This window comes from Pungitius pungitius, chromosome 2 (assembly GCF_949316345.1).
Source record: "Pungitius pungitius chromosome 2, fPunPun2.1, whole genome shotgun sequence".
In the NCBI taxonomy this organism is placed as follows: domain Eukaryota; kingdom Metazoa; phylum Chordata; class Actinopteri; order Perciformes; family Gasterosteidae; genus Pungitius; species Pungitius pungitius.
Window position 1 is genome coordinate 21,020,234 of NC_084901.1, and position 26,802 is coordinate 21,047,035.

Sequence of the window (26,802 nt, forward strand, 5' to 3'; positions counted from 1 at the left end):
TATTTCTTATTTATCCCGGTCATTCCCCCCGCTGTGGCGGGGAGCCTCAGGAAGAAGTGTGTCAGTGAGTGCGAGGATCCGGGGCTAATGATGAGCTGAGGGCGGATCGTTAGCGGGCCAGGAGCTGCGCCTCACCACACTCAGATCATCAGCAGGCCAGCATCCAATTCAAGCCAATCCAGCGAGCAAGTACAGCTAATGTTGGGTTGTCTGTGTTGTTAACGGTATTAGAATCATCCACTAAAAGATTTACATACTGACGGAGATGAGATTCAAAATGTTCCGTTGTCATCTAAACATACGAAATCACTAAGAGTCTGCAGCCACGCCTCCACGATGCTAACGTGTTGTTAAGCGGGAAGACATATTCTCATACAATTATGTAATATCTAAAAAAAAGAAACTCATCAAGTGTAAATTTCTACTTATTAACTTGAAGATGCCACTAAGACACCACTATGCGTTGTCTTATATCAAGAAATAAGAATTAACAAATAACAGTTTATGGATCATATATATATAAATATGGACGTGACATCTAGCCTTTAAAAATATATCTATGGAATCACCCACATGTTCACAGGAAACACCTTGAAGTCATTTCCTCCAGATGGTTTTTCACACATGGGCGTAGGCATCAAAAAGTGCAACAGATGAAAATCGATTTACCAAGAATACAAAACTCACGCATTTACTTTCTTTTAATGTGATACATCGCTGGCGTACATCTCTCATTGGTCCTCCATCTGTCTGTGGTGTGAAACACAAATACCACCGGCATGTGTTTGTAGACACCGTGTCCTGGCATTCAAACTCACAAAAATCTACAAAGCACCAGATGTTTTTTAGTAAGAGCCTCAAATAAGAAATTACACTTGTCTGCTTCTTGAGTTCTTTTAATAAAAACTAGATATTGTATGTGCAGGATCGCTTGCTTTGCTCTCAAGCTGTCCGCATTCTTTTCTGATTTGATTAAAAGTAGCACATTACTCTTTTCGGAGTCAATACTTGTAGTTATTTACAATTATTATTAAGCAAGTTAGAGAACTATTCTATTGTACACTGCTGCTTTTAACATGCTGGTACATTATTAAAACAAACACTCTTTGGGGTATTTTCACTCGAACTAAATCAGTTCTGATACTTGAAGGCCAGCAACGTCTCTGAAGTGTGGGGCTAATGAGGAGAAGCGAGGACGGCCGCAAGGAGAAGCTGCTGAGGAGGCAAATGGCCCTCCTGAGGCTCGGGAAAAAGGGTTTTAAACCAGCAATCAAACACTAAGAATTAAGGACAGTGAGTTTGGTAGAGGCACCAATCTGCTTGGAAAGCTGAGCCCATTGCAGGCAGGTGAGTTTGATGAGCTGATATTTGAGCAACATTATTTTTGCTTTATATTTGGAGAGGCATTGGCCAGAAAAACAAGGTAATCTAGGTAAAACAACGTAGCATGTAATGCATGCCGCATGGACGGTAAAGGCCGCCTTGCGCGTCAATATCTGACACCAAGGCGAGATACAAAGCGCCGGCATTTAACGCCCTTGGAACGAGAACGGGCTGCAGATTCGGTTACATAGAAGCCAAGATGAGTTACAGCTTCAGAAAAAGCCTCACAATCACAAATGGGTGGTTAAAGGGCAAAGACTCTGTAGGTTCTTCTCTTTCTGCTCGTGTTCATGCAGTGGGAACAAGGTGTTTCTCTGGCGGTTCCAAACGAGCAACACTGGGACCAGGAATAATGGGTGCGCAGCAGCACGGTCGGGTCTAATTGATGCAACCTCGCGCCCGTTGAATCCCGGTATTTACTTTGAGGCCACCTCCGGTGTGGTCACGTGTGTAAAAGGCTGTTGGGAGCTGAGGCATCGGTCTCCCGGGCCGCTCAGCAGGCTCACAGTTCAGATCCTCGCTACGGGCTCCGGGCCTCCAGTGAATGTGGCTCTACATCACACCCCCCCCCCCCGACACAATCCATCCCCATTAAGTCCAAGCAGGTGCAGCCTATTTCATCCTCATCGCCTTCAGTGTCTGAAGCAGGCAGCCACTCCATTCATATTATCTATGGGTCTCATTGTGTTCTGGCCAGGTTCAAGTGGGTCAAAGGACACGACTGGGCACAGAAAAGTAGTCAAATGACCGTGCGATGGCTTTAATGACTTGATCCCGGTGTCAGAGGGAAAAACACAGTGAGATTCTCTGCAGACTGTGAAATCCATGGCTGCAATAAGGGAATGATACTTAACACTGTGTGCTAAGAACGTAGGACAATAGTCTGAGAATACTCACATGCTTAAAATAATGGTGATATGACAATATAATAATAGGAGCAGCTGGAATGTTAAAACTACTTCTACTAATATGTAGAACTCAAATTATGATAGTAAAAGTGTCTAAGGTTTAGCATACCCTTTTTCTTGACAAATAGAGTAAATAAAAGTGTAAAAATATGATATTTAAATGTCACTTGTAATTATTAATTGTATTGTGTTTGTTAATTATGTTAGAATTGTGCTTTTGAAATCTAATATAATTGTCCAGTATATGTGTTTTATTGTAAAGATGGTAGTCTTAATAAGACAAAAACGTCCTTAACAGTTTAGCTTAATCAGCACTATAGTTATTTAAAGCAGTAAATACTATTTTTTTGGGTCTGTTTTCACTTAAGGAATAACACACATCATTATTGTGTATTTATTGCAGCACGATGGGGGATATTGCTTTGACTAGTTTTGGGAGGACTAAGGTATTTTGGAAAAACAATACTTACTAGTCACTGTTATTTTTTTTTTACAGTAAAACAATGTAAAATATCACCACATCGGTTCAATAAAGGACCAACAAAACATGAATTTGATCAAAATATGTTGCACTCTTGAGTTCTAGTATGTTTGTCAGCTTCTTTAATTTACTGAATGACAGTTATACTTCAGTTGTGTTTACATAATCCTCTTGTGTAACAAATGTTGTTGTTTTTGCAGTCACCACCTGGTGGTGCCAGCAATCACAGATCATTGCATTAGGTGATTTACTCAATAAATGCAGTCAGCCACATTTTATTATTATAGTTTAACTTGGAATTTTGTGTATTACAAAGAAGGTCCTCTGGGACACTAACGTAGAACCAACAAGGTGTTTTTATCTTTGAACAAAGATCAACAAGCATTGTGTAAAAATACACACTGCTAGAATAGAGAATGAAGTCCTCAGTGTCTGTGGTTAAAGTAACAGATATACTGTTCTATTCTTTAATTTCTGTCTCATTGTAATAAAAAAAAGACAAAAACAACAACGGTCCCAGGTTACCCAGTGCTGAAAATTAAAATGTTTCAAGAGACTTTGGTCCACAAACTTCTAGATTGTTGTTTTTGAAGAAGAGCAGCTATAAGACTCCTTCACCTTTAAGTATAGAGAACATCCTAGAACATGTCTGCGGCTGCAAGATGAGGCTTTCCTTCCTCCTGAATAAGAAACACACGCACACACACACCCACACACACACACATACACACACACACACACACAGGCGGAACTTGATGCAGGTTTGGCATTTCAGGTCTGCTGCTTATGAATTGGAAAGGTTGCAGCGTTTATTTTGTTCATGAGGCCTCTTGTGGTTCAAATTAGAAGGCGAGAATGTAAAAAAGCTGTGACGGAAATGCCTGATTATGTTACCAGCTCACTGATCACAAGTCTTCATTCAAACAGTCACTGTGCGCATTTTGAAAAGAGTGTTTGAAAGTCTTTTGTTCATGCTGGAGAAGTCTACATAAGTACAAAGTGGCTTTTCTGCACGTAACGTAACACACAAAAAAACAACAAAAGAGGGAACATATAACGAATTTGCCAAAAAAAAGAATTCTACAAGCCTTAAGTGTATGCTGAAAACTCTATTTTCTTAACATATGCATGTCAAACTAAGGCTAACATCAAAATACATTCCTGTATTGATGCGATACATATGTGCTTCCTGGTAAATTAGACAACAACAGTAAATGAAACCACTTTGATGACAATATTGACACCAGGTAACCGAGCCAGCAGACAGGTTAGTTTAGTTTAGCAAAAAAACAACAACTGGAAAAGTGGATAAGAGCTAGCCAGCAAATCCATCTGCCAACAACTCGAAGGCTCACTGATTAAACACATGATTTTGTGTGTTCAAGTGTAAAAGGGAATTGGGGTTTGCTTGTCAGCAGATTGTTGCTAAGCTAACTTGGATGTGTACTTTTTTCAGGAAATCAGCCCAAATCTCGAAAGTATTCGATTTCCGCATTGCGTTCGAACAAAATTAACCAAAATATGATAAGAGAGTATTAGGGTTAGTGGCAGGACATGGAACAGCTGGTCTCAGCTTCCTGTCATTGAGGATCGGTAACGTCTTAATGGTGGCAAACGATGAGATGGATCAGCCACATTCACCTTGAGAGAAATACTTCAGTGAAGTGAGTGGAGAGCGTGGGAGGGAAAAAGTATTGACCACAGCAGAAAAGGAGGGTGAGGAGATGCTTAATGTGCACCACAGATACAGTGTCTTCAAAAAAGGAACCTATGTCACATGGAAAAACAAAACCTTGCTACTTTGTATTTTTCAAATGTTTCTTTTGGTTAAATACGATTTGAGAAATGTGAATTTTCTGCACTTTCCGTTGCTGCCAGATTAACACCTCACAAGTTCCCAAACCTTCCCTCTTTGGACTGAAGGAAGAGAGCAGCAACCGTGCAGCAATTAAAAAAAAACATTTGCATTGCTGGGGAAACTTCTTCTGCGCACGACAAGCTGAAGAAGAACAGTTTTTTTTTTTAAGGTAACAGCAGCGTGAAGTTTTCCATGTAGAACCCCTGTCCTACATATTCAAAACAGCTCTGAGTAAGGCAATGAAATTATTACATCAAACTGAGACATTGCGGAGCTCCGATTCTTATTTCTGCTGGGAACTTTGCCCAGGGGAATACTTCAGCACTTTGGAATATATACATCTCCTACAAAAGAATTAGATGTGAAGATTGAAATGAATCTCTAAATAGTAAATGTTGTTAAATATGAAGCCAAGGTGGCAGGAAACGTGCGTGTAAAGACTCGAAGCAGAAACAGCTTGCATGACTCTGCCCTAACGTGAAAAGTCCACCTCCTAGCATCTAAAGTCCACTAAAGGGTCATGGAAAAAACAAGCTCATTCGGGGTATGGACTGGCGTCGGAAAATCTGGATATGCTTTCCCTTTGTTTTGCTAGCAACGGTTGCCGTTTTTTTAAATAATGCTAATTATTGACGAGGCGGGATACAGTCCGTCCAAACCAACTCAATTACAGCGTTTAGTCCAAGGCAGTCCTGCAGGAATGAATCCTAGAAAAACCCCAAATTAAGCTTTGCACACCCGGTTCTTTCGGCTCAAGGGTACAAGAGGTACTTAAAATATACCCTTGTCATTAGATCGGAGCGCTTAGAATGCAGCGCTCACAAAGCCTCAGTCATGTCTCACCGGCGGAGCGGCTCAACAAATGTCCACGCAGGCAAAGGCCGAACACCCCTGTACTCTCACTGTGAGGTATTGTCAGGGTCAAAGGTTAAAATGATCGTGCGCTAACAGGAATGTGTTCAAGTTGACTGCAGCTTGTGATGTTTCTCTCAAAAGTTGCAGAAGTTTCTTGGTTGGAAACAGTAGAGCAACACTCTGGAGAGAAGAAAAAAAAAAAAAACCTGCCACAGCGTCTCTGCCTGTGCCCTCCTAATCCCTCCGCCTCTCTCTTCTCATCTGTCTTCATCACCGGAATTCTAAATGGGTATGAATGCTTTTCCGCCCCCCTTTTTTCTCAACGCTGTGTATTAATAATTGCGCCGCGCGGCAAATGGCACCTCCGAGGTAGGGGCCGACCTTTTTTTTTTTTTTTTCCCTGCAGAGGGCACACAAGTAAATCCATTTCTTCAGAGACGTGGTTCACTGAATAACAAATGACGGCGGCAGATGTGGCCTCTATCTCCTGTTGAAGAAGCCCATTGCCCGAAGCTTTCTTCACTGAGACAGAAACACCAGGGGTTTATTATGAGGAGAAGGGCGAGGACTAACACGGGGAATGCACTCTCTTCTCCTTGAATCAATTCTCTGCTGATAACATTGTTGTTGAATTACACGTATTACCATGCGAAAAAAAAAAGGGTGATGATATCCCGCTGTTCGCACATGCACACAATACACCCTCGGCACCATCAGGGAAAATGCACAGCCCCATTTGGCTCTGATATCTCACAGCTTCTGCACAGATTCCTGTATATCATTTCCTTGGTTCTCCTCCCTCGAACCAAATTAACTCCAAGGAATATCAGCTACCTGTCAACATTTCTTAAGGTGGCTCACATTTCATGAAACACCTTATCTCGCTTTCGTGACCAATGTAACGTTATTTACACCCCGCTAACCAAATGGCCCAGGCACGGTCGCCGCTGATAAGATGCCTTTAGTCGGGGAACAAGGTGACAGCCGCCAGATTACAAGCCGGTGATTTACTTTATTCATTCTTGTGACCTAGAAAAGAAGACCATTTTCAGTACGTGTTGGTTTTCCACTGCAGACAGACCTGATTTACTGTCTGACGTGGTTTATAGAATCTTATTCCAGAATTGTTCAAGCAACCTTCCTAGGATTTCAGGAGAGATTAGTTTGCAGAATGAAGGAGATACGAATTATAGCTTTTGAGGAAACCAATTCTTACACAATAATTGCACATATTTTCTGTTTTGTTGACACTAATGTAGACATTCGGCAAAATAACGTTGGGCAATATATTGTTTATCTGGGGAATCATCTCCAGCCTCCTAAAGCTTTGCATTATAAAGTTCAGTTTCACATGAATAATGTTTTTTTAAAAAGTAAGTACATAAATTAGCTGCTCTGGATTACCTATCGCAGCCAGATGCTTTGGGATCTGCAACTTTTCGATGAATCAACTGGGTGCTTTGTACAGGGATGTGGTTTTTCTCTTCCTGGCCGATAAAAGGAGTCGGCAAAGCGATAAAAATGCTCTAGACTTGCAGAAGCATCTTCGGTCTTTTTCAAACAAGAGTACCGCACAATTTTCATCTAAAATAATAGAGGAAATATATTATATTATATTATTATAAATGAGTAGTTTCCCTTTGATGGTCACATTCAATACACTTTTCGCTGATGTAGAGGGGACACAATCTGATGTTCTCTAGGCCGAATCAGAGACAAGCTTTCCCATAACTTTACGATGGAGGTGGTGAGTGCAAAGTAAGCTGAAACCCGGATGGGCACAATCATGAGAATAAGAATATCCGTTTGAATGATGATGCACCGCAGTCTTTGCTGAAGCTATAATCCGGTTGCCTAGACTGCAGAGACAGGAGATGTGGAAGAAGAAGTTAGATTCTTCTTTTATCGTCTGTGTTCAGGCTTCTCTCTGATATCTAAAAAGTTTCGGGAACTTGTGGCAAAAAGAGAGTACAAGAGTATTGATTCGAGTGACACATGGGACACAAAGGTGCTAAGAGCCTTCGGAGTGCATGTAGGATCGCTCTCTCTACTCGTGTCTGCACAAAGAGGTAGCACGCACCCTCGCCGGGATGCCCACAGCTGCAAGCCCATAAGTGCACCACACACTCCCATGTAGGAGGCATGTTATACGCACACTCGCACAGAATGGGCCTTATTAAATAAGCGCAGGGCCTACATGGTGGAATGGAGCAGTTGAGGAGTTATATGCACTGCCTCCTCTGCAGTGTTGGTGGACCGCCAGCGTCACCATAAGCAGTCAGTCAATAGGCTGACTCAACAGTGTGTGAAATTAAGAGGGAAATAGAAGTAGACAGACATTAAGCCTCTCTCCCACTTCCCCTTCACCCTCTCAGACGCCAGACAGCGGCTAATGCACCCCCTGGAGCCCCCACACATTCTGCTATCACACACCAGCAGCACCGCAGCTCCACTCCTGCGCCTCAAAATAAATAAAAAAAGACACTCAGTGACCTTCTTCGACAGCGTTGACATAAACGCGACGCTGAGTTTTTCCCCAACGTCTGTTCCTGCAAGTTCCAGGTTTAATTCAAACTGCAGGGATGGAGGCGCAATCCATGCAGCCGCATCTGCAACATGAGGTTTTTGTTTGAGGGATGTTATTTTTTTAATAAGGGGGAAGGGGTATTTTTTATTACGTTGCAAAAAATACCCCTTCCCAAAAAATATCCCAGCAATATATCATATTACAAAAACAACTCCTAACAGAACCAGTCACGCCTACTGGGAAGATGTGTTGAATATCTCTCTCCAGCTTCTTGATATGTTAATGGAGCTCTTGTTTTTGAGTCAGAAACACAATCCTTTCTCCTGAGAGCCCTATTTTGTCAAAGCAGAGGGGAGTCACATTTCCATACCAAATGTCTGGATTAGAATGAAACTGCTATTAAGGAAATTCTGAACAACGGCCTAATGATAAAAACTTCAGTTGCCAAGGTAATATGTAAAACAGTCTCATTGACTCGGAGTTGAACCATGAGAACAACCTTCAAAAGAGAGGCTGGAGAATCGAACCGTATCCTGTTGACTGAAAAACACTTAGCTTCTGCTCTTTGTTTCAAACTACATCGCTGTCGAATAAATACGCCGAATATGCTGCTCTCAGTCTGACATTGATTGGAAGATACCAAAGGAAGTTTAAAAACAGCAAGTGGTGCAAAGTAACTATGTATGAATGCAGTTCATTAACATTTAGGAAACCGTATACAAGCTTCACCTTTTTGCTAATCCACTGAAATAAAGAGAAGAAATGTTGTCACAGAGATAAAGGGATCATATAAAAAGTTGTCTATGTCATTTGTAACATTGCAATGGTCAAATGCAACCAGATATCTTAAATGTTTCTTCAAATCGCCCAACGCCGTGTATCAGTGAGAACTATTCCTTTTACTTCTGATACAACTTACTGAATGCAAGATTCTAACTTTTGATTGAGTATTTTGCAGCCTTTCATAAAGTAAATCATCTGAATATTTGTAGGTATTCATTTATAAATTTCATTATTATGGACATTCTCAACTTTAAGTCCAAATGTACTCCACTAGAGGGAGCAACAATGCATAATCAAATGAGCTGTGTACATTCTAAACATGACAAATGCCTTTTGTTGAACACTTATTTGTTAATAAATCTATATTTTTGGGGTGCTATGAAAGAATTTAGAATTTAAACATAAAAACAGAAGTCTAATTTCTGCGGAGGATGCCGTGCTCATTGAGCGTTTCCTCAACCCTCCCTGTCTTCAATCTGATTCACTCTGATACACATCTGGCTGAAGATGAATGCAAGTGGACGAGGGAAGAAAACGTCCGCAGAGCCTCTTCAAATGGATATTGACCAAAAAGAGGAAAAAAGCCGATGGGATTTCATTGACCTATGGCAAGATGCACCGTGTTACACAACAAGATCAATGTCCCCGCTCCCTCTTTTCTCCTTTCACCCCGTCTCTGGGGAACTTTTAATGCTCAACCGTCTCCCCGCGGAGAGCACCTGGAAGCATCAACGAGATGTGTGAGCAGAGGGTTCTGTGAGGCTCCTCGGGATTGTTGCGGAGAGCGTTTAATCTGCGAGATCACAGGACGGCCAACCCAGGTTTCGGAGGGGCCTCCTTTGGACCTCAGAGGTTAGATTCTGCCACGGGTCACATGCTGCACCGTCGCAGCGTCACGACTCTCTCGCCCCTCGGAGACGCTTTGTATTCATGATGGCGCCTTTATGTTCTGTGACCAAGGTCGGTGGTTAAAAAGGCGTGATTGAATCTCTCTGGTTGAATTCACAAGGCAAAGCGTGCCAGGTGAAAATGTGCGACTTACAACGGGCACAGCAAAGATAATGTCAGTGCTCAATGTCTGCTGTGGGGGGGGAATGATTGTCAGAACCACAAAGGAGGCTGATGAGTGATCATTGAACCCTTACCATCATATTCTTATCCTTAGTCCATTCTTATTTAATAATACAGGTACAGCGTCATCTACCGGGGGTCATCTTGGAAAATGAAACTTTTTCAACTGCAACAAAATTCGACAAAGCATGGTTTTGATTTTAAATAAATCTTTGTAAGTTATTCAATACAGGACTCAGAGCCTTTTTCTATGTGTGCAGTGTGCATTCTTGTTCTAAAATAAGAATGAGATCGATGTGTGTTGAGGTCGATGACACAATACAGGTTTTTGTGAATGTTATCAGGGTGGATAGTGAGCAAGGATTTGTAAAGAGATGGGTTTTTAGAATCTTGTGTTGAGTTATTATGTTTCAAGGTGCTTACTTCAATGCACGTGGTCATCAACTAAAATATTGGACAAGTTTAAATTTCGACTTCAGGGATATGTTTACCTCTTCCGTATACCTGAGTATAAAAACCAACAAGATGTCCGAAAAAACCCACATAGACATGATTTTTCGTGGCTGCGTCTTCATTGGTGCTAACAAAACAAAAGAGAACACCAGAATGAAATGCCCATGTTTCAATTAGTGGAAAGATCACATCATTATCATTCCCCAGGTGAGAAGCAATATGTCATCCGTGCAGGTCATTGGATTTTAAGACTCGGGGGTAAAGGGATTGGGTCAATCTCCAAACAGCCGATTGATTTTCCTCTCTTTATTTGCAGCACTTGGCAAAAGGCAACAGGATATTTCCCTCCCTTGGCACCCTGAATGAATGTAATTTAGTCTTTACGCAGTGAGCACACTTACCACCTGTTTTCTATTTTCTTGGGGTTGACATTTGAGGATTTGAGATGCGTTTGTGAACTGCTTTGAGAAAGACAAACAAACAGTGTGGTTTGACTTAAAGGAGGCGTGATCTGTTACTGGAGCGTGATGAAATTATGGAGACATTTTTGAAGTGAGCAGAATGTCAAACCAAATTTGTTTTCATATGCAAAAAGAAACATTTCTTCAATTCATTCAACACTGTTGTTTCTGTATTCTCACAATAAGACTCACATTTAAAGCACTGGATTCATAATAATAATAAACGAGGTCGGATAAACACCTTTACATTTTCTAAAATGAAATCATATCAATAAATTGTTTATATTGTCAACAGCAACAAAAGTCTCCCCCACCCCCCCCTCATTGTTTTGCCATCAGTTTGTTGTCCTCTTGTATTCACTGTCTATTGCTGTGGGCTAATTGTGTGTCTTTGTGATTGCTTCTGTCATCTTGTGGCCTTTTTGTGTTGCTCTGATGCCAACACGCTCACATCGCACATTGTTACTCTGGAAGGTGGGGGGCCCATCCCATAATTAGAATATCTTTAATATGTGTTTTCCATTGACCTGGAACAGGAGCGTTCAGCGGCACGGCCCCAGCGCACCAAGGGACGGGGCCACCGCGTGCTTTCAATATGCAGCAGCTCCCCTCGCGCTCCCACACGCGCAGGATTCTGTCAGCTCGTAATGTTATACTCTGATGACGTTTTGCTTTAATTGGAACCATAGGCAGACACATGGTGTCCAGAGGAACAATGTGTTTTCAGATAACAGAACCCATTTGGAGCTGTTCTTGTGGTTCACTCTTCGGGGGGGAGGCGGGTGGGACTTGGGACTTGGGCCCGATGTTTTTGAAAATCCTTCTTCCTTATCAAAATCTGTATGCTGCCTATGGAAAGACATGTCACACACACACACACACTAACGCACACAGGGGAGTGAGTGCTATCCGTGGGCCCAGTCATGCTTCACCCATGCAGAGGTGTCTGTTAGCAGTGGGAGTTTGTCATTGGCCATGGAGGCTTACTGCTCTGCCGGGGGAGACCATGCCAGGTAATGACTGATATCAGAGCGCAGCTCGCACAGCAGCAGCACATGTGGACCGGGGCAGAGATGAAGGAATGATGGGAATGCGTCTGCATCCATCAAACAGTCGGGCTCGGGCCCTGTCACCTAATGATATGTATTTACGTTCCATTAGCTCTGAAAGGGTAAACAGGATTGCGGAAGCAGCTCACTTAGAGGTAAAAGCCACATTTTTCTGATCTAATATCATGAACATTATTTGTTGCAGCGCGCAGCCGGCAAATGAAAAGGCTCATGGATATGAGAAGCGGGAAGGGAAATTGATGATTTGTGTGATCGCCCGAGAAAGAATCATAACTTTGAGTCATATTCTGTGGTTTTTAATTTGGTGATTCAATTTATTCACTGTGATGTCATCATCCACTGGCAAGGCTGGCTTTCTGTTTGTGCAGGAGAAACAGTCGGGGTCTCAAAGTCCTTCATATTTCTTGAAAGCTGAAGAAACAGAATTAATTTTAAGGGTTGACATCTGGTTTATTTTCAATGGAAATGCTTGTGAGGTTAATCTAGCATGTTAATGCGCCAACACAAGGACATGGAAATTTCCAGTAAGGAATTTTAAACCTGCGTCATCCACAGGCCACACAGATCGAATATTCAATTTATACTCAATACTTTGAGTGAGATGTGAAAAACAGTATTAGATTTTGGAGGGGTGTGTATTTGTGTTTTTATCCTCTCTAGCTGAAGAAGAACAAAAAACAGCTTCATCATTCTCGCCTGGAAGTGTAATAATTAGCATGGGAATGATCTATTTAACGCCCAAAACATATTTTTGTGAGATCACAGTGAACTTTGACCATCAGATTTTACTCAGTAACTTTGAGTCCGGATGGAGGTTTGCACCACACACATGAATGGACCGTACCATGGACAGGATGCTTCAGATTGTTTTTTTGTACTTTCCGTTGCCAAAATCACCGGCCAAGAAGTGAGGAGGCTGCAACAACAGAGAGCTATGCAAGCAGTTGGGAGACGGGGCTAAGCATCTGTCCACTGGGCCACCAGCTGGGACACTTAGTTACCTCAGAGGATTCTTTGTGGACTCCCGTAACTTGGCCTGACTCTTTGTTTTCTTTTTAAGTCAAAGATAAGATAAGTCTTTATTGATTTAATTCAGGTGATGCAGCGGCATGAGGTCATAAGTAGCCTGCAGATTAACAGATAAGTGAAAAACAAAGAACAAGTAGAGTAGAGGATGCACAACCAGTTTACAATTAGAACTAACCCTATGAACAACAAGGGCTATTCAAAACAAAAAAAGCAATAATTTAGAGGAAAATATGATTATTGGCAGCAAATATAAACAATATAACAACATAAAATGTAACGTGATTAGGGAAATATAGTGTAATATACAAAGTGGTTACATTGTACAAGAAATGCACATCATTAAATTACAAAATTCAAGATTCACAGCAATAAACAAGTCAGATTGGCTTTATCTTTTCCAACCTACAGCTGGTTTACATTTCAGCTAGAACTTAGAACCGTAGTTCCACATCTGTCCAGGGACTAAAAGGACCAAAGGTGTAAAAATACATCTGTGAAATTCCTGTAACTAACACCTAAAGCTAACGGTCAGTTAGGAAGAAGGTTCGTGTAGCTGCAACGCTCATAAAAAAAGACCATTAACAAACTCTTTGGGGAATAATTATCTTTGGCTCTGTAAAATGTTGATGAAAACAGAGCTGACGTATGGTCATCACGTATGGTCATCACGTGTCCGTTCTGTGTCGGAATGGTTGAACAGCTGTTCATTATCATACGCACCTTTTCTCAGATTCAAAAGCCTTTAGATGATGTCACGGATATCCCTCCCGAAGGTGAGAAAGCCTCCGGGACCAAAGCTACTCGCAGCCATCTGCAATTCAGGAAAAGGTCAGTCGCCTTTTTAATGACAGAAACCAGCACTTTGATGAAATGATATGACTCACTATTGTCTGCTTTCACCAGAGATGCCTGTCAGGGCTGCAGACAAGATGTACAGGTTGTTAAAAGTCTCTCTTTTACCGGGCATGTCCTTGTCTCAAGGTTACCCGCATAATAAAAGCCACAGTGTTGTTATCTCTCGGGTTGGAGAGCATGTCAACACGGAAAGAAAAGCTTCTAGCCAAATGCAGCACCGTGGTGTGAACCTGTTCTTCTTGTCTGTCTCCCCCCTTCTAGCTGTGGGTGACACCTGGAGCGGGGCTCAGTGCATTAGTGGTGTGATAGACCAGATGCTGTGTAAAGACACAGAAAATCCTCTACCGTACCATGAAAAGGTGATTCATGCAAACAACATGAAATGTGGACACACTGTCGGCAGCAGTGTGCAGTTCTGCATGTTCTGCTGTTACAAACCCTCCTTAGGTATTAAGTGCAGGGCAACCAGATTAGTCCCGTCCATTTAAGGAAAAAAAGAACTATGTTACAATCTTTGAGAAGCCCTGAAGGTCATTGAGCAAAACTCACCGCTTTTGTGAATGTTTTTCCATAATACACTTTTTTTTAAATGCAATTTTTAGGATAAAAAAGGGGTATATCTTAACCTAAATAGCTGTAAAAATACATTATAATAAAAACGAATCCATTATTTGTCTGAAAATATTGAAAATGGACATAATAATAATAAAATATTATAGATAACATTGTACAACTGAATATTTTATTTATTTTAAAACTGATTTTTCGTCCAGATGGTTAGAAGAACCCTGGAGTAGTTCAGGAAACCCCCTCACATAAGCAGTAACTGTGTACAACTGGATCTCAATCTTTAGGAAATGTAGACGGCTACGTAAAGGCTCGGCTGACAAGCAAACACGGCTTGCAATCCTACACTATTTGTGCGTCTGAATGCAAAAGAAAGAGCATTAAATTCCATTCCAATAAGAGTGGGTGCATGTGTTATTTCTGCCGGGCTTCACACATTGAGTGGGCAAACAATCTATTCCAATTAAAGCGAGCTGCAGCCCCGGTGACTGGAGAAGTGGCTTTGCTCCACCGGATCACATCATCCTTTGGAATAAAAAAAAACAAAAAAAAAACAAGATCGGCTCGATCGCGGTTTGAGAACGATGGGGGGGCCCTTCGGGCCTCTGCAGCAGGGTGGAGGGTGGGGGACAGTTTGGCTCCAGGTTGGTCCAGAAAGTTCCACAGCAATCCTCCTACAGCGGACGGGGGGGGGGGAGGCGCCCAGGAGGGAGGCAAGGCCATTAATTCCGGTCGCAGCCCCGTTTTTACGGCTCTTTACTGCATGTGGGCCGAGGAGGCAAATTAATTATGTGGCTGAGATTAATTAGGTGACGTTAAGGGAATTCTGTGAGTGTAAAACTTTCGAGGGCTGCACAGCTGACCAGACTAATGGGGCGTTCATGAACTCTTAATAGATGCTACTCTGGTGTTGAGTTGTGTTTAAGTAGATCTCAGAGAGACAGGCAGAAGAACTCGAGGCCAAAGCGGAGAAGATGTGTCCTTTTTTAAGGTGAATCCAGCAGAATAGATTTATGTTTCATTCGGGAAAACATGCAGGAGCTTGAGTTTAAACTCAATATTATTTTCAAGTACATCTTTATTCCCCTTTGTTTGAAGATATATATTATACAAATACTTGACCGGCCATAGAAACAAACCAACCGTATTCTGCTGCTCCGCTCAGAGCTTCTAAACTCCTTTCATCTTTCATGTTGTTTGGGCTATTAGCATTTTTTGTGTTTTGTTTTTCCACCGAAGGCAGCATTTTAAAAACAAAAACCTCAAGACTGTACATAACCTTTACAGCGCAAACTGTACCCAGGCAACCGCACATTTTGTGAAATATTGGACAATGTTACTGTTGCTTCTTTGATAATGAAAACTTCTTAGAGGTTTAGAGCACTGGTGGATCTGCTAAAGAACTCATAGACAATAGAAGTAATGGTACAATTAGGATCGACTACTTATTGATTTTGGTAGGTATAGAAGCAGTAAAGTACAAATACCTCAAAACAGCACCCAATAAGATGTACTTAATTCATTGTGAGGCTTTTCTTTCTCTGGTTGTTCAAACAGTCACATTGCAGCGAGATGCATCAGTCCTTGTTTGACCTACAGAAAAGTAACAACTTCTTCATTTGAAGTTGGGACAACTGCATTTCCGCGGGTTCCTCCGGGATGTGACGGCTCCAATCTGAAGAGACTCGACACCTTCAGAGCATCAACAGCAGAACATGACAGCTGTGTCTTGTTGCTGCACTTGCCAACCGATGAGGGCGACTCGTTGACAATCCTACGGCAGAGATCAGCCTTTTTCTCTACGCCTGCCGGTGGCTGTTCAAAGTCTTACTCAACACTATCCCCAATAAAAACACGTCGGAGCACGTCGGAAAATCAGTTCTGCTCTCTGAGGGCAAAAAGAATAAGAGACGAAAAGAGGGAAATATTGCTTTGGTCTGCATTTAAGGGTCAATGAGGTTAACATCCTGTCTGCAGAGTCCCAGTAAGCCTCCCCGAGTTAATCCTGGCCACATTCAAATATGAAACTGCTACTGGAGGTTTTTTTTTCTTTCTGGAGCTTAATGTCTTTGAGACAGTGCTGCTGATGTTTTCAAAGTTGCAGTAAGATTTGAATAAATAATCCCTTGCTTCTTAAAAAATAAATAAATAACTGAGTTGAGAGGACTGCGCCTTTGGGCATAAACAACTTTTGATTTCTCACGGTTCGGATTGAGCTTGGGTCGGACTTTACCTATGAGCCCACTCTCCATTCTCTCATCCCAATTAAGCACGGTAAAAGTTACTTTAAATGTGTGAGGAAAAACCCCTGACAGGTAAAGCTTTCGGTTGGTGGCTGGAGGATGATAGTTATTCAAGAGAGCTTCCCAGCTGCACAAGCGTTTGTTTTAGGTAAGTAGCTGACAGAACGTGGTCAAACAGTACGTTCAAGAGCGCCGATTCATGCAAGAGGAAGTAAAAAGTTTTTTTTTTAAAACAGTGTGATCCAGTAATGTACAGAGATGAGTGCAGCGCATGTCTTCTAGCGCAGCATAAATCGTCCTCTTTGCTTGTTAAGATCTGACGACCAACTGCAACAGCAGACGGATGCATAATGGATGAATAAAAATAGATAAACAAAGAGGAAGAAAAAAAAAAAGACATTCTAAAAATAAAATGCATCTTTATTATGGTATTAATTCTTCACTTGAAAAAAAAAAATATTTACAGTACAGCGCAATCATCAGCAAATATATGATGTGCATTTTTACGTCAAAGTCTTACACAAAGAGACATTTGAGTAACAAAAGGAAGAAAAACAACAGTAATCTGGCTCGTGCCTGAAAGTGACTGAGAAAATCATAGCAGCAGGTCCTTCAGGAGCTTAACGCGGTTCGACGTCAACAATGTCATATCATATGAAGCGAAACGTGAGGGTATGACAATATTAAACTGCCCGGCTCTTATATTTATGCAACACATCAACTGGCACAGTCTAAAGTCTGAATGTCTTTAGAGGTCTTCGAACAGCAGTGAGGGTTTATAACAGTGCACAGAGAAAATGAAAATAAAGAAACATGCACCAACGGAGCGTGTCATGAGCTGCAGTATTTGGCTCGATCGTACTCCGGTTACAAACGTGCTAGTACAAAAATAGACTTGGTTTAAATGTACATTAGCTTTGTCTCTTCGTCTACATTGTTAGTGAGGAAAACAGATTATTCCCCCACGCGACTCTACGCTAAACTACCGAGAGTCACCCGTTCATTTTCCAGTTGAATGTTCGTCCCACCAGCTCAAAGAACTTCTTATTGGGTTCCTGAAAGAACTGGTAGAGTTTTTGCAGGATGGCGGGCGCCACGCGGGGGTGGGCCCTGCCCTTTGTGTCGTGCAAACACCGCTCTCGCCCGTGGTCTCTCAGACAGTAGAATCCTTTTGTTTTATTGAAGTAGAAATTCGAAGCGTTTATCTGGGGTTCCAGCTCCAGGAACCTCTCCACCTTTTTCATCTCAAGGAAAGGGTCCCTGATCAGCTCATCCCCGTCCACCACGTGGAGGTTCTCCAGTGGGAAGTACTGCAGCCAGTTCTGCATGTGAAGGTAGTACAGGCTGCGATTGAGAGCCTTGTATCCCAGGTTGATGGCGCCGTCCTTAACCAGAAGGGACTCGATGGGCTGGTAGTGCTTGTGCTTCTGGAGGCGGTTGTAAAAGACCTGGGTGTAGTCCGACAGCACCCTCTCCGTGGGGTCTCTGAGGATGAGCAGCAGCTTGATGTCGGGGTTCACCTGGTGGATTCGTTTGGGTACCTTGCTGGAGGTGAAGTAGGCCGGCGTCTTCTCTACGGTCCGCTGGTCGGGGAAGGCGTAGGGCATCTGGCTGAGATACCAAGGCAGGCCCCTCTGGAAGTGGGTCTCCCAGTCGAAGAAGTGCACCTCGTTCTGAGCCGCCGCCACCGAGCTGTGCAGACTGAGCATCTCGATCAGCGCCCGCGTCCCCCCCTTCCGCACGCCGATGATTATGATGTGAGGAAGCTGTTGGAGGGTGCCGTTCGGGTGGCCGGCGGTGCCGTTGGTGGGGGGAGGAGGGGGACCCTCGTCGGCTGTGGGCCTGGAGGGGACGGGGGGAGACTGCATCGCAAAGAGCAGCAGCCCGAGGAGCACGGCTGCCATGAGGGAGGTCCTGACCCTGGAGGATTTCAGCCTGGCGAAAGCACCAAAACGGTAACCCACATTGAAAGAGCAGCTGCCCGAGCGCGACAGTCCGATAGAAAGGAAAAGACAAGGGGAACGGGGAAAAAAAATGCCTCTTCTCTTCCAGCGGTGGAAACTGCAGGGGAAGAAAGACAGATGTGATAATGAGACACCAGGCACAACATCTGGCGCAGGGACAAAACATTCCCTCACACACGTTTAAACTAAATGTATTGTTAATAGGCTTATGGCTCAAAGGGAGCAACATATCTGCAATGCAAAAAATATTTTTTAACTGATTTTTATTTTTGAGTATTGATTTTTAAGTAATACCATAATAAACAAACTTGTTTTTTCTTTCAATTATTTACCATAGCAATACAACGTATCCAATTCATTTTTAGCATAAGAAGTCACCATGAAAGACTGTGAATTTGGTGGTAAATAAAAATAATTGAGTTTATCTGAGTCGAACCTCTGAACTACTGCTTTACACCAATACATAACAAACGCGCAAGTATGTACTTTAGTCTGTTTACAGGCTGCACGAAGGATGGAGGTGTCGAGATCATTGAACAATACAAAAAATGACAGCAACTACAGCGAAGATGTGCGCGATGTTTCCTCCTCTGTGGTCTCGCCCCCTCGCGCTCGCATGGACCGAGGCGCCCGCCAACTGCCGCTGGTCTCTTACCTTTTCGTTTCTTTTTTCTCTTTTTTTTTTTTAACTAAACGCCTCTCGACTCGACTCCGATTACATCTCGTGCCGCTCCGAAGGGTCCGTCTCTCCGGTGTGTTCCGAGAAGCGCGCAACTCCTCCTTCCGACAGCGAGTCCAACTTCCACCGGAGCGCCTCCTCCGAGCTGTGCGTCGCGAGCCACACGGTCCCCGCGGTTCTTTTGGCTGTCAGGTGGTTGAAGGCCACGCCCACATTACGATTATGGGGCCCCTCCCATGTGACTCACGTCGGTGTAATGCTGTGGTATTTGACGTAGATAATAAAAAAAAATTAAAAGCTGCTGGTAGGTGTGATGTAACTTTAGAAATGTGACCAAAGAAAGCAGCGAAAGGGAACAACACTGGGTTGTGATTATATGTGTTTTTTAGAACAGCAGAAAGGGGCTCAAACCCTCCAGGGAGATCTTTTGTGACTGCTGCTCAGATTAGAGACCATTTAACCATGAAGCTCTAAATATTCAAATTGAGCAGTCTGACTTTCTTTTTACACGCATTTGTCGCCCATACAGAGCCTGCGCCTTCTCAGGATTTAGGTTGAAAAAGGCTTTTCAGCAGAGCCTCCAGGAGTCCTCCCTTTGCTCCGCTTTCAGGGGGAAATCGATGAAAGAGACAAACCAGTTATTCATCCCTTGCATTGTTCTCCTTCTTTGTGCGCGGTGCAAGTGCATCCGTGGGTCGTCGCACAGTCCAAGTTGCACAATCCCACCGCCTGTTGAGCTGCATTTTTAACATTTTACACAGTGGAGCTGTTCTAATGGTTCCAGCACCAGCAGGCTCCCAAATATCCAATACTCAACTGCAGATTCACCGATATTGTATTTTGTTTTGCAATTTCCTCTGACTCAGATTTCGTATGTACAGCCAGCGTGAGAGACTTTTAGTTACTTCACAGAGTCGATGAGTAAGTGTCACGTCACTGAGGTCAGAAACCAGTTTGTAATGAGCTGTTTGTGATGCCCAACACGTGTTCATGATCATGAAATGTTCATGTAGAGACTACATTTCTGCAGGATTTGGATACATAGTCAATTAAACTCTGCTTCCTATGCTGACATTAAGCTGAAAGCAAAGAAGGCTCACAGGTTTTTATTATTTATCCCTCTGGTTTTACCCATGGTTGCAAAAAGTCGTTCTGCTTTGTAGGTCATGGTGGCGAAGGCCAGTTCGCATCGAAGCAACTCTCAACGTGTACAAGAAGCGGGGGGTTTGGAAAGGTCAAACTCCACTTCTTAAAATACATCCTTTCCTGGGGAAAGAACGCAAACGCCTGTTCTTTATTTCTTCTGTTCACCGAGTAAATGCTGATGCTGCCGAGAGTGCCCCCCCCCCCTCTGCCCCCTGCCCCCTGCCCTCCCTCCCACACGATGATTTTTAGATGCAGTTTAGTAATCCTCCTCACATTCTGCCCTCGTGTCTCCTGGAGAAATGTGAATTCAGCGAAGTCGTGGAGCCGGCTCGTACAACATAACCCCGCTTTGAGGATCATCAGAAGCGTCCGACCGCATTAGCATGAAAATAGTACAAATTCACAGAGCGAAAATACCCTCAGCGCAACCTCAGCGACTTCCTGCGCGCCCTTGGCTCTGAGCAGGAGGAAAACCAAAAGTAGCTCCTCACATATCCTACTGCATGTTTTTTCTTTAAAGTGCTACAAGCTCAATTTTACCCAAAAACTTGTGTAAACAGGTTTTTATGACTTCACAGTTAAATTAAGTGTCTCCCCCAAACATAAATCTTTGCAGTGATCAACGTGCTGTAAAACGTTTTCTTTGGCGTTGGTGTCAAACTGTGCATGGTATTAAAGACAGGTTTTATCTGCCTCTGGCAGGCTTAACAGATTCAAAATGGGTAAAAAAGATTGTTATGGCTATAAATAATATACCTGCTGTGTGTGTCATGTCTCTGATACTAATCTTTCTTGTAAAAATACTGGAAAATGTGTATTTAGTGCACATTTGACCAACTCTCACAATATAATTTCTAATGGCATATTTACACGTTAAGCACAATCCACCATGTTTTGTTACTTATGTTTAGAAAAGGATCCATGATACATTATGCCAATCCTGCAGGCTTCAGAGTTGTAACGTTATACTGCTTTTACATGTATTATTCTTGTTTTCATCTACTTTTGAGTTATTCGTTTTCAAATTGACGCGTAGCTTCCCCTTCAGGCTACAAACCCTAATATTGTTCAGCGTTGGTTCTACCAAATATTATACTTTTGAGTCGGAAATTTAAATTCACTTATTTTTTCATTTGATTAATGAAAATTCAACACATTGGGCTTCTTTGTCATGTCAAACACCTGAGGAGGAACATCAGCTATTCCTCCACTCGATGGCTGTTATTTTCTTTCGCCTCTTTCCGCTGTTTAATTATGAACCGAATAATTGCCCAGCGCAGTGTCCCACGGCAGGTCACACTGGCCTCAGCTGTTTAATCAAAAACTTCAAGTTCAAGTGGGTTCGGTGAAGGACCATTAATGCAATTGTGTGTGGTTGTTTGACAAGCTGAAGGCAAATTACCCAATTTTAGTAACAACTTTAAATGATCTGATGACAAGTTGCCAGCTGACAGGATGAAACAGAGCAACAAAAAACCATCTAAAATTTGATGTTTCTCATGGTTGCTGAAAGTTTCTCAAATAGATTAAATAAGCAAGTTATCAATTGTGAAAATTGGTTCAATTGGTTAAAAAGAAAGTGTCTCACGTTGTTTTACAGCAAATATGGAAGGAGAAGCATTTTTCAATATCCAGATAATTCTGTTTGGACAATGGAAACTGCAAAAATCTTATTCTCCTTGCACTCAGACTTCTCAAAAGGAAAATACAAAACACTAGAACTAAAACTCCTGCAACAAACAGACAGAGTTAACAGGAAAGAAATCAACTCAAAGCAAACCATACGTTCATAAATAAATACATAGAAACATTACAACCACAATATAATGATTTCTGGATTCTGGTGTTCAACTTTCATACATCTTCTAAATACTTGACTGGTTGGTGACTTGTTACAGATGTCTTTAGATGTCTTTAGTATAATTGTTTTGTCATGAAGTTACAAACGCTATAATCACAGCCCGGGTTCCCACGTTCACTGTGGCTACACGGAAAGAGTCCGACCAAAAACTAAAAAACCAGTCTGATTGTCTGGGTGGCGTGAACAAGAAAGCCAGTTCCAGATTGCAAACAAATCAGCTTCTCGGCAGGACAAAGGGATTAACATCACATCCGGCTGCAAACTGAAGAACAGGTTCACTAAGTGATGAAATAACGCCTCAACCGACGCAGTTAACAAAGCGAAAGGAAAGTGAGCACACTACTTCTCACTGTGCAGCGTGACGTTCAATGACCTCATCTCACTTTGTCATTATGCATCAGTCTGAGCTTCACAAAGTGTGAAACCCTGGCTGGCAGACGAAGCGGATGTGGGGGGGAGGTGGAGGGGGGTTGGACTCACCAAGCCCGGTTATGCACAGTGAAGTTAACTCATACCAGGAAAGCAGCATTAGTGAACTGTGCTCATATACAGACGAACGCAGACAATTGGAACCTCTTCTTACATATTTTCCTGGGAAACCAAAAGGTTTTACGTGATCAACATATTCTAATTAACTGTCTATTCAGTTTGTAATCACTGACAAGCACGTTGAATGCACATAATCATAGCTTTCATGCAAAAACATTTTGCCTCTTCGCTCAGGTGGACTTCATTCATTGGATAACAATGCATCTGCATTTCTTATTTAATCTCCCCAGGCAAACCATTAACAAATAAACAAATAGATTCCGTTTGTTGACTTTTCTTTTGGCACGAAGGCAGAGGGAAGCAGTCACTCTGAAGCAGTAAAGCGTCCTTTTCACCCGGGAGCTGAAGTGCCGAAGATGCTGCATTTTTACAGTTCTGCAGGACGTCGATGGATTACTATTTATAACCCCCGCAGTAAAGGCTAAAGGTAAAACGCATCTCTCTGTATTGGTAATTGCTGCGGAATTCGGAGCGCGTGCCAGGTGAAAATCCTTCGAAATGGCCTTCATTACGGGGGAGCTCGCAGACTGTAGCTAAGAAGTGAGGATAATGACAGCGGGGGGATTACCCCTGCTCCCAACTCTCTGTACGTCCTCCAAGCCCTCCCCCCTCTGCCACCAGTCTCCCCCGCCCTCCCCCCCATCCCTCGTTGCTCCAAAGAGGCCCCCGTCTTTCAGACAACAAGAAAACTTGCCGAGCGGGGTTTTGATCATCCTGTGATGCGCCGCTTTGTGACAGGTCTAAGATATTTAGTTTCCCACTCAAAGAAACCCCCAACTCAGGAGATTAATGGAGAAACTTCAGACACAGCTGCCAATGAAATATTTTTACTACAATGCAATCAGCTCGTACCCCGTTCTACACATAAAAGAACAATGCTCGGAAGTATTTGTTGGTGAATACGACCGGTGCTTGTGTTTGTGCCTTTTACATTTTTCATCTTCTCTTATTCTTTTGCTGGTATTTATGGTTCTCTTCTCAAAGTCAGACCGAGATGTACTAGGAGGTCTGAATCAGCCGGCTTTCTCTTCACAAAAGTAAGTTTTGAAAGCGTATGAAAAGGATTAACGGCTGTTCGGTGGGGCGAATGTTTTGGAAAATCCATGCGAGTGCATTCGAAAAGTGTCCCCAATCACAAGAAAAGGAAGATCAAATAGCAGGTCTTGCATCTGGGCATTTGTTGGCACTGAAAGCAGGGAAAAGCATTCTGTAAATCCTATCCAGCTTTTAGCATTCTAGGAGTTTTTGACCTGTGAGAATGTGCTGTCTTAATAAGAAGTATCAGGATGAAGGCTACTCACAACAAAAATAACTTCATTTAAAGCAACACCTTGTTTATTAGGGCAGTAACCAGACTGAAACTAAAGTAAATACATTTTGGTGTTGAGTCTTAAATAAATGAATGTCCTCTTGGAAGGAAACTACATTTGCGTCTCTTGTTAAAGTGTATACAGATGTTTTAATTTACACTGCAAATACCTGAAAACTTGAGCTGACCTGTCAGGTTGAACTCAGGCCAGATGTTGAAGTCATGAGTCAGACGTTCCGGTGGCTGTACGAAACACACACCTGTGGAAAAAAAATATGGAATACATCCACACGTTATGATTATGAATGTTTTGATTTCTCTCAAGAGCAGATCGATCCACAGCAGGAGTAACAGAGTTAGTAAAAACAGCAGCACGGAGCAATTACCACACAGACTTGAAGATGGCTCCCTTTAAAGCGGAATACGGCACCATGGTGAGACAACTGGATGCTGACCGATATGTGATTGGATCACTGTATCAGTTTCATCTCATATGAAGTTAACAGTGCTTGATAGCACAGTACAGACAACACCTTCTGTTCAGATGCGTTCATGCAACCACAGACTGGGCCGGGTGCAGGGAGTCAACGGACCCTTACAATCAATATGAATGGAATTTATGTGTAGCTCTTCTTCTCTATTAACTGTGAACGTTTCCATTCTTGTGTGATGCAACTGTCGTGAAATATTCGATTACACCATCTGTTGGAAATAAAAACATGAGCTGCCTTCCAAATTGCTTTTTTGTTGTTGTCGCTTTAAGCACATTCTGCGGCAGCCTTCATAGAGTACGTGCTGCTGCTTGAACTGTGTTTTCAATTCAGGGATTCCACTTGCTCATAACACCTTTGGGAACTTTGACCCTCTTGCTCGGGTGTGCTAAGGACTGTGAGTTTCTGTAGTGGAATGGCGACGATACAATGTGTTAGGTAGTACTTCATTTTTTTCCAGGGCACACTTGAATTGAGAGCACACGCGGTTTGGTTCATTCCAGTAATCCAAAGAAGGAAAAAGATCTGTGATCAGGTAATCTTCAGTCAATCTTCACGTTGCAACATTATCAGATCTGTTTGGCGTCCTTGTTTTTTTTCTCTCTCTCTCTCTCTCTCTCTCTCTCTCTTTCTCTCTCTCTCTCTCTCTCTCTCGCCCTCCACTATGCACTGTGACGTTCTCGGTTGGTGCTGTTTTGACGGTAGACAAACACCTTTTATCAAAAAACAACGACAACAGTGAACACAGACATTCCAAAATGTTTACAGGGGAAGGACTAAACTGCTGTAAAAGCAAGGGTCTCTATGGAGGTGTTGTATATGTACGAAGCAGCCAGTGGACGGACTGACGACCAAATTAAAAATAATTAGCCGTCTGTGTCATCCCTCCACCAGCATCTCAGCCATTAATGTCACGAGGTCATCTAAGGATACATCGCAATGACAATTAACCTTCAGGTCTATCATTGGTTTTTCTATTTCTGTCATGAAAGAGTTTCAGGGTGCGTTTGTAATTCACATTCACCTCACTAGTTTCATAGTTTATACATTCTGTTTTTGCTGCTCAACAATTATTTCATGATATTATTTTCCTACAGTTGTAATCATTTAATCGGTGGGGAGAAGTAACTATTTACATTTAACATTTTGAGGTACTTATAGCTTACTTGAATATTTTTCATTTTCAAATAATTCACACTTCTACCAAAGATGCGCCTGAGAACACCACAGCTTCACCTGATGCAGGTAAGCGTTGAGCTACCTTTGCTAGCATGTTTATTGAGCCGTGTGCTTGTGGATGCTACGCTCGCTTCTGCTGTCCGAATGGATTTGGCGCAAAGATGCTCCGGGCTCCTGGTTGCTGTGTTTATTACGTGAATTGTGATTACATTAAATCTATGTGGGATAATGGTGCTTTCATGCTGTTTGGATTTGTATTCGCCATGTGGTGAAATAGAGCAAGTACCCGTGTGTGAGTACCCAAAACTGACTGTTGTAACCTGCTGTGCGGATTGCTCCTATTCACCATTTCACCATATCTTGGACGTAATATTAATGGTAAGCGTTCATTTACTGTCATTGTGCGACAACATTCACCTGTAGCCTCATTTAGCTACATGTAAAAAAAGCTGTATAGTGGCCTGTGGGACGGCCACCATAGGCTCACACACAGGCGCATGTTAATGTGATCAGCGCACCTGTGGCTACTCTCGGAATTACGTCTGAACTATCTTTTTAATGTACCGATGGTTATCTGATGTATATCTGCGTAACACTTCATGGGAGAACATGGTGTGCCTAAAATGAAAGATGAAATTGTGTGAGGCAATAATGATCCGTTGCATGGCTGGCAGGCTTTTTGCTGCTCCTGCGTACCTGGTGCATTGCTGTTATGTAACTCCGTTCCATCACTTCACATGTGAACTTCTTAGTTAATCTGTCCCTATTCACGTCTCACGAGTTTTATTCAACTCATTCTTTCAGATAATTTCTGCTAAATAGCTTGAGTAATTGTGTGCGCCCACTGTGGTAACTATTATGCTTATGTCACCAGGGGGACATTGTGGTTTAATTATTGGTTATATTTCAGCATGGTTTTGGTTTTATGTATGGCATGTTTTTATAAACATTTTAGCATGTTTTGTTTTTATAAACATTTTAGCATGTTTTGTTTTTATTACATTTTAGCATGTTTTGTTTTATTACATTTTAGCATGTTTTGTTTTTATAACATTTTAGCATGGTTTGTTTTATTACATT

General features: G+C 42.4%; 1 protein-coding gene across 1 annotated transcript; it reads right to left on the reverse strand.

Annotated features, from left to right (window-relative positions):
• Positions 1–16,924: 16,924 nt before the first annotated feature.
• On the reverse strand, positions 16,925–19,340 carry hs3st1 (heparan sulfate (glucosamine) 3-O-sulfotransferase 1). Its single transcript, XM_037462156.2, has 2 exons — positions 19,164–19,340; positions 16,925–18,605 (listed from the first exon to the last, which is right to left on the reverse strand). Exon 2 carries the CDS (start codon positions 18,446–18,448, stop codon positions 17,537–17,539), a length of 912 nt encoding a protein of 303 aa, XP_037318053.2. The 5' UTR covers positions 18,449–18,605; positions 19,164–19,340; the 3' UTR covers positions 16,925–17,536.
• Positions 19,341–26,802: the final 7,462 nt, after the last annotated feature.

Coding starts and splice junctions, on each gene's coding strand:
- hs3st1 (XM_037462156.2), bottom strand. CDS start 18,448: ATGGCAGCCGTGCTCCTCGGGCTGCTGCTCTTTGCGATGCAGTCTCCC.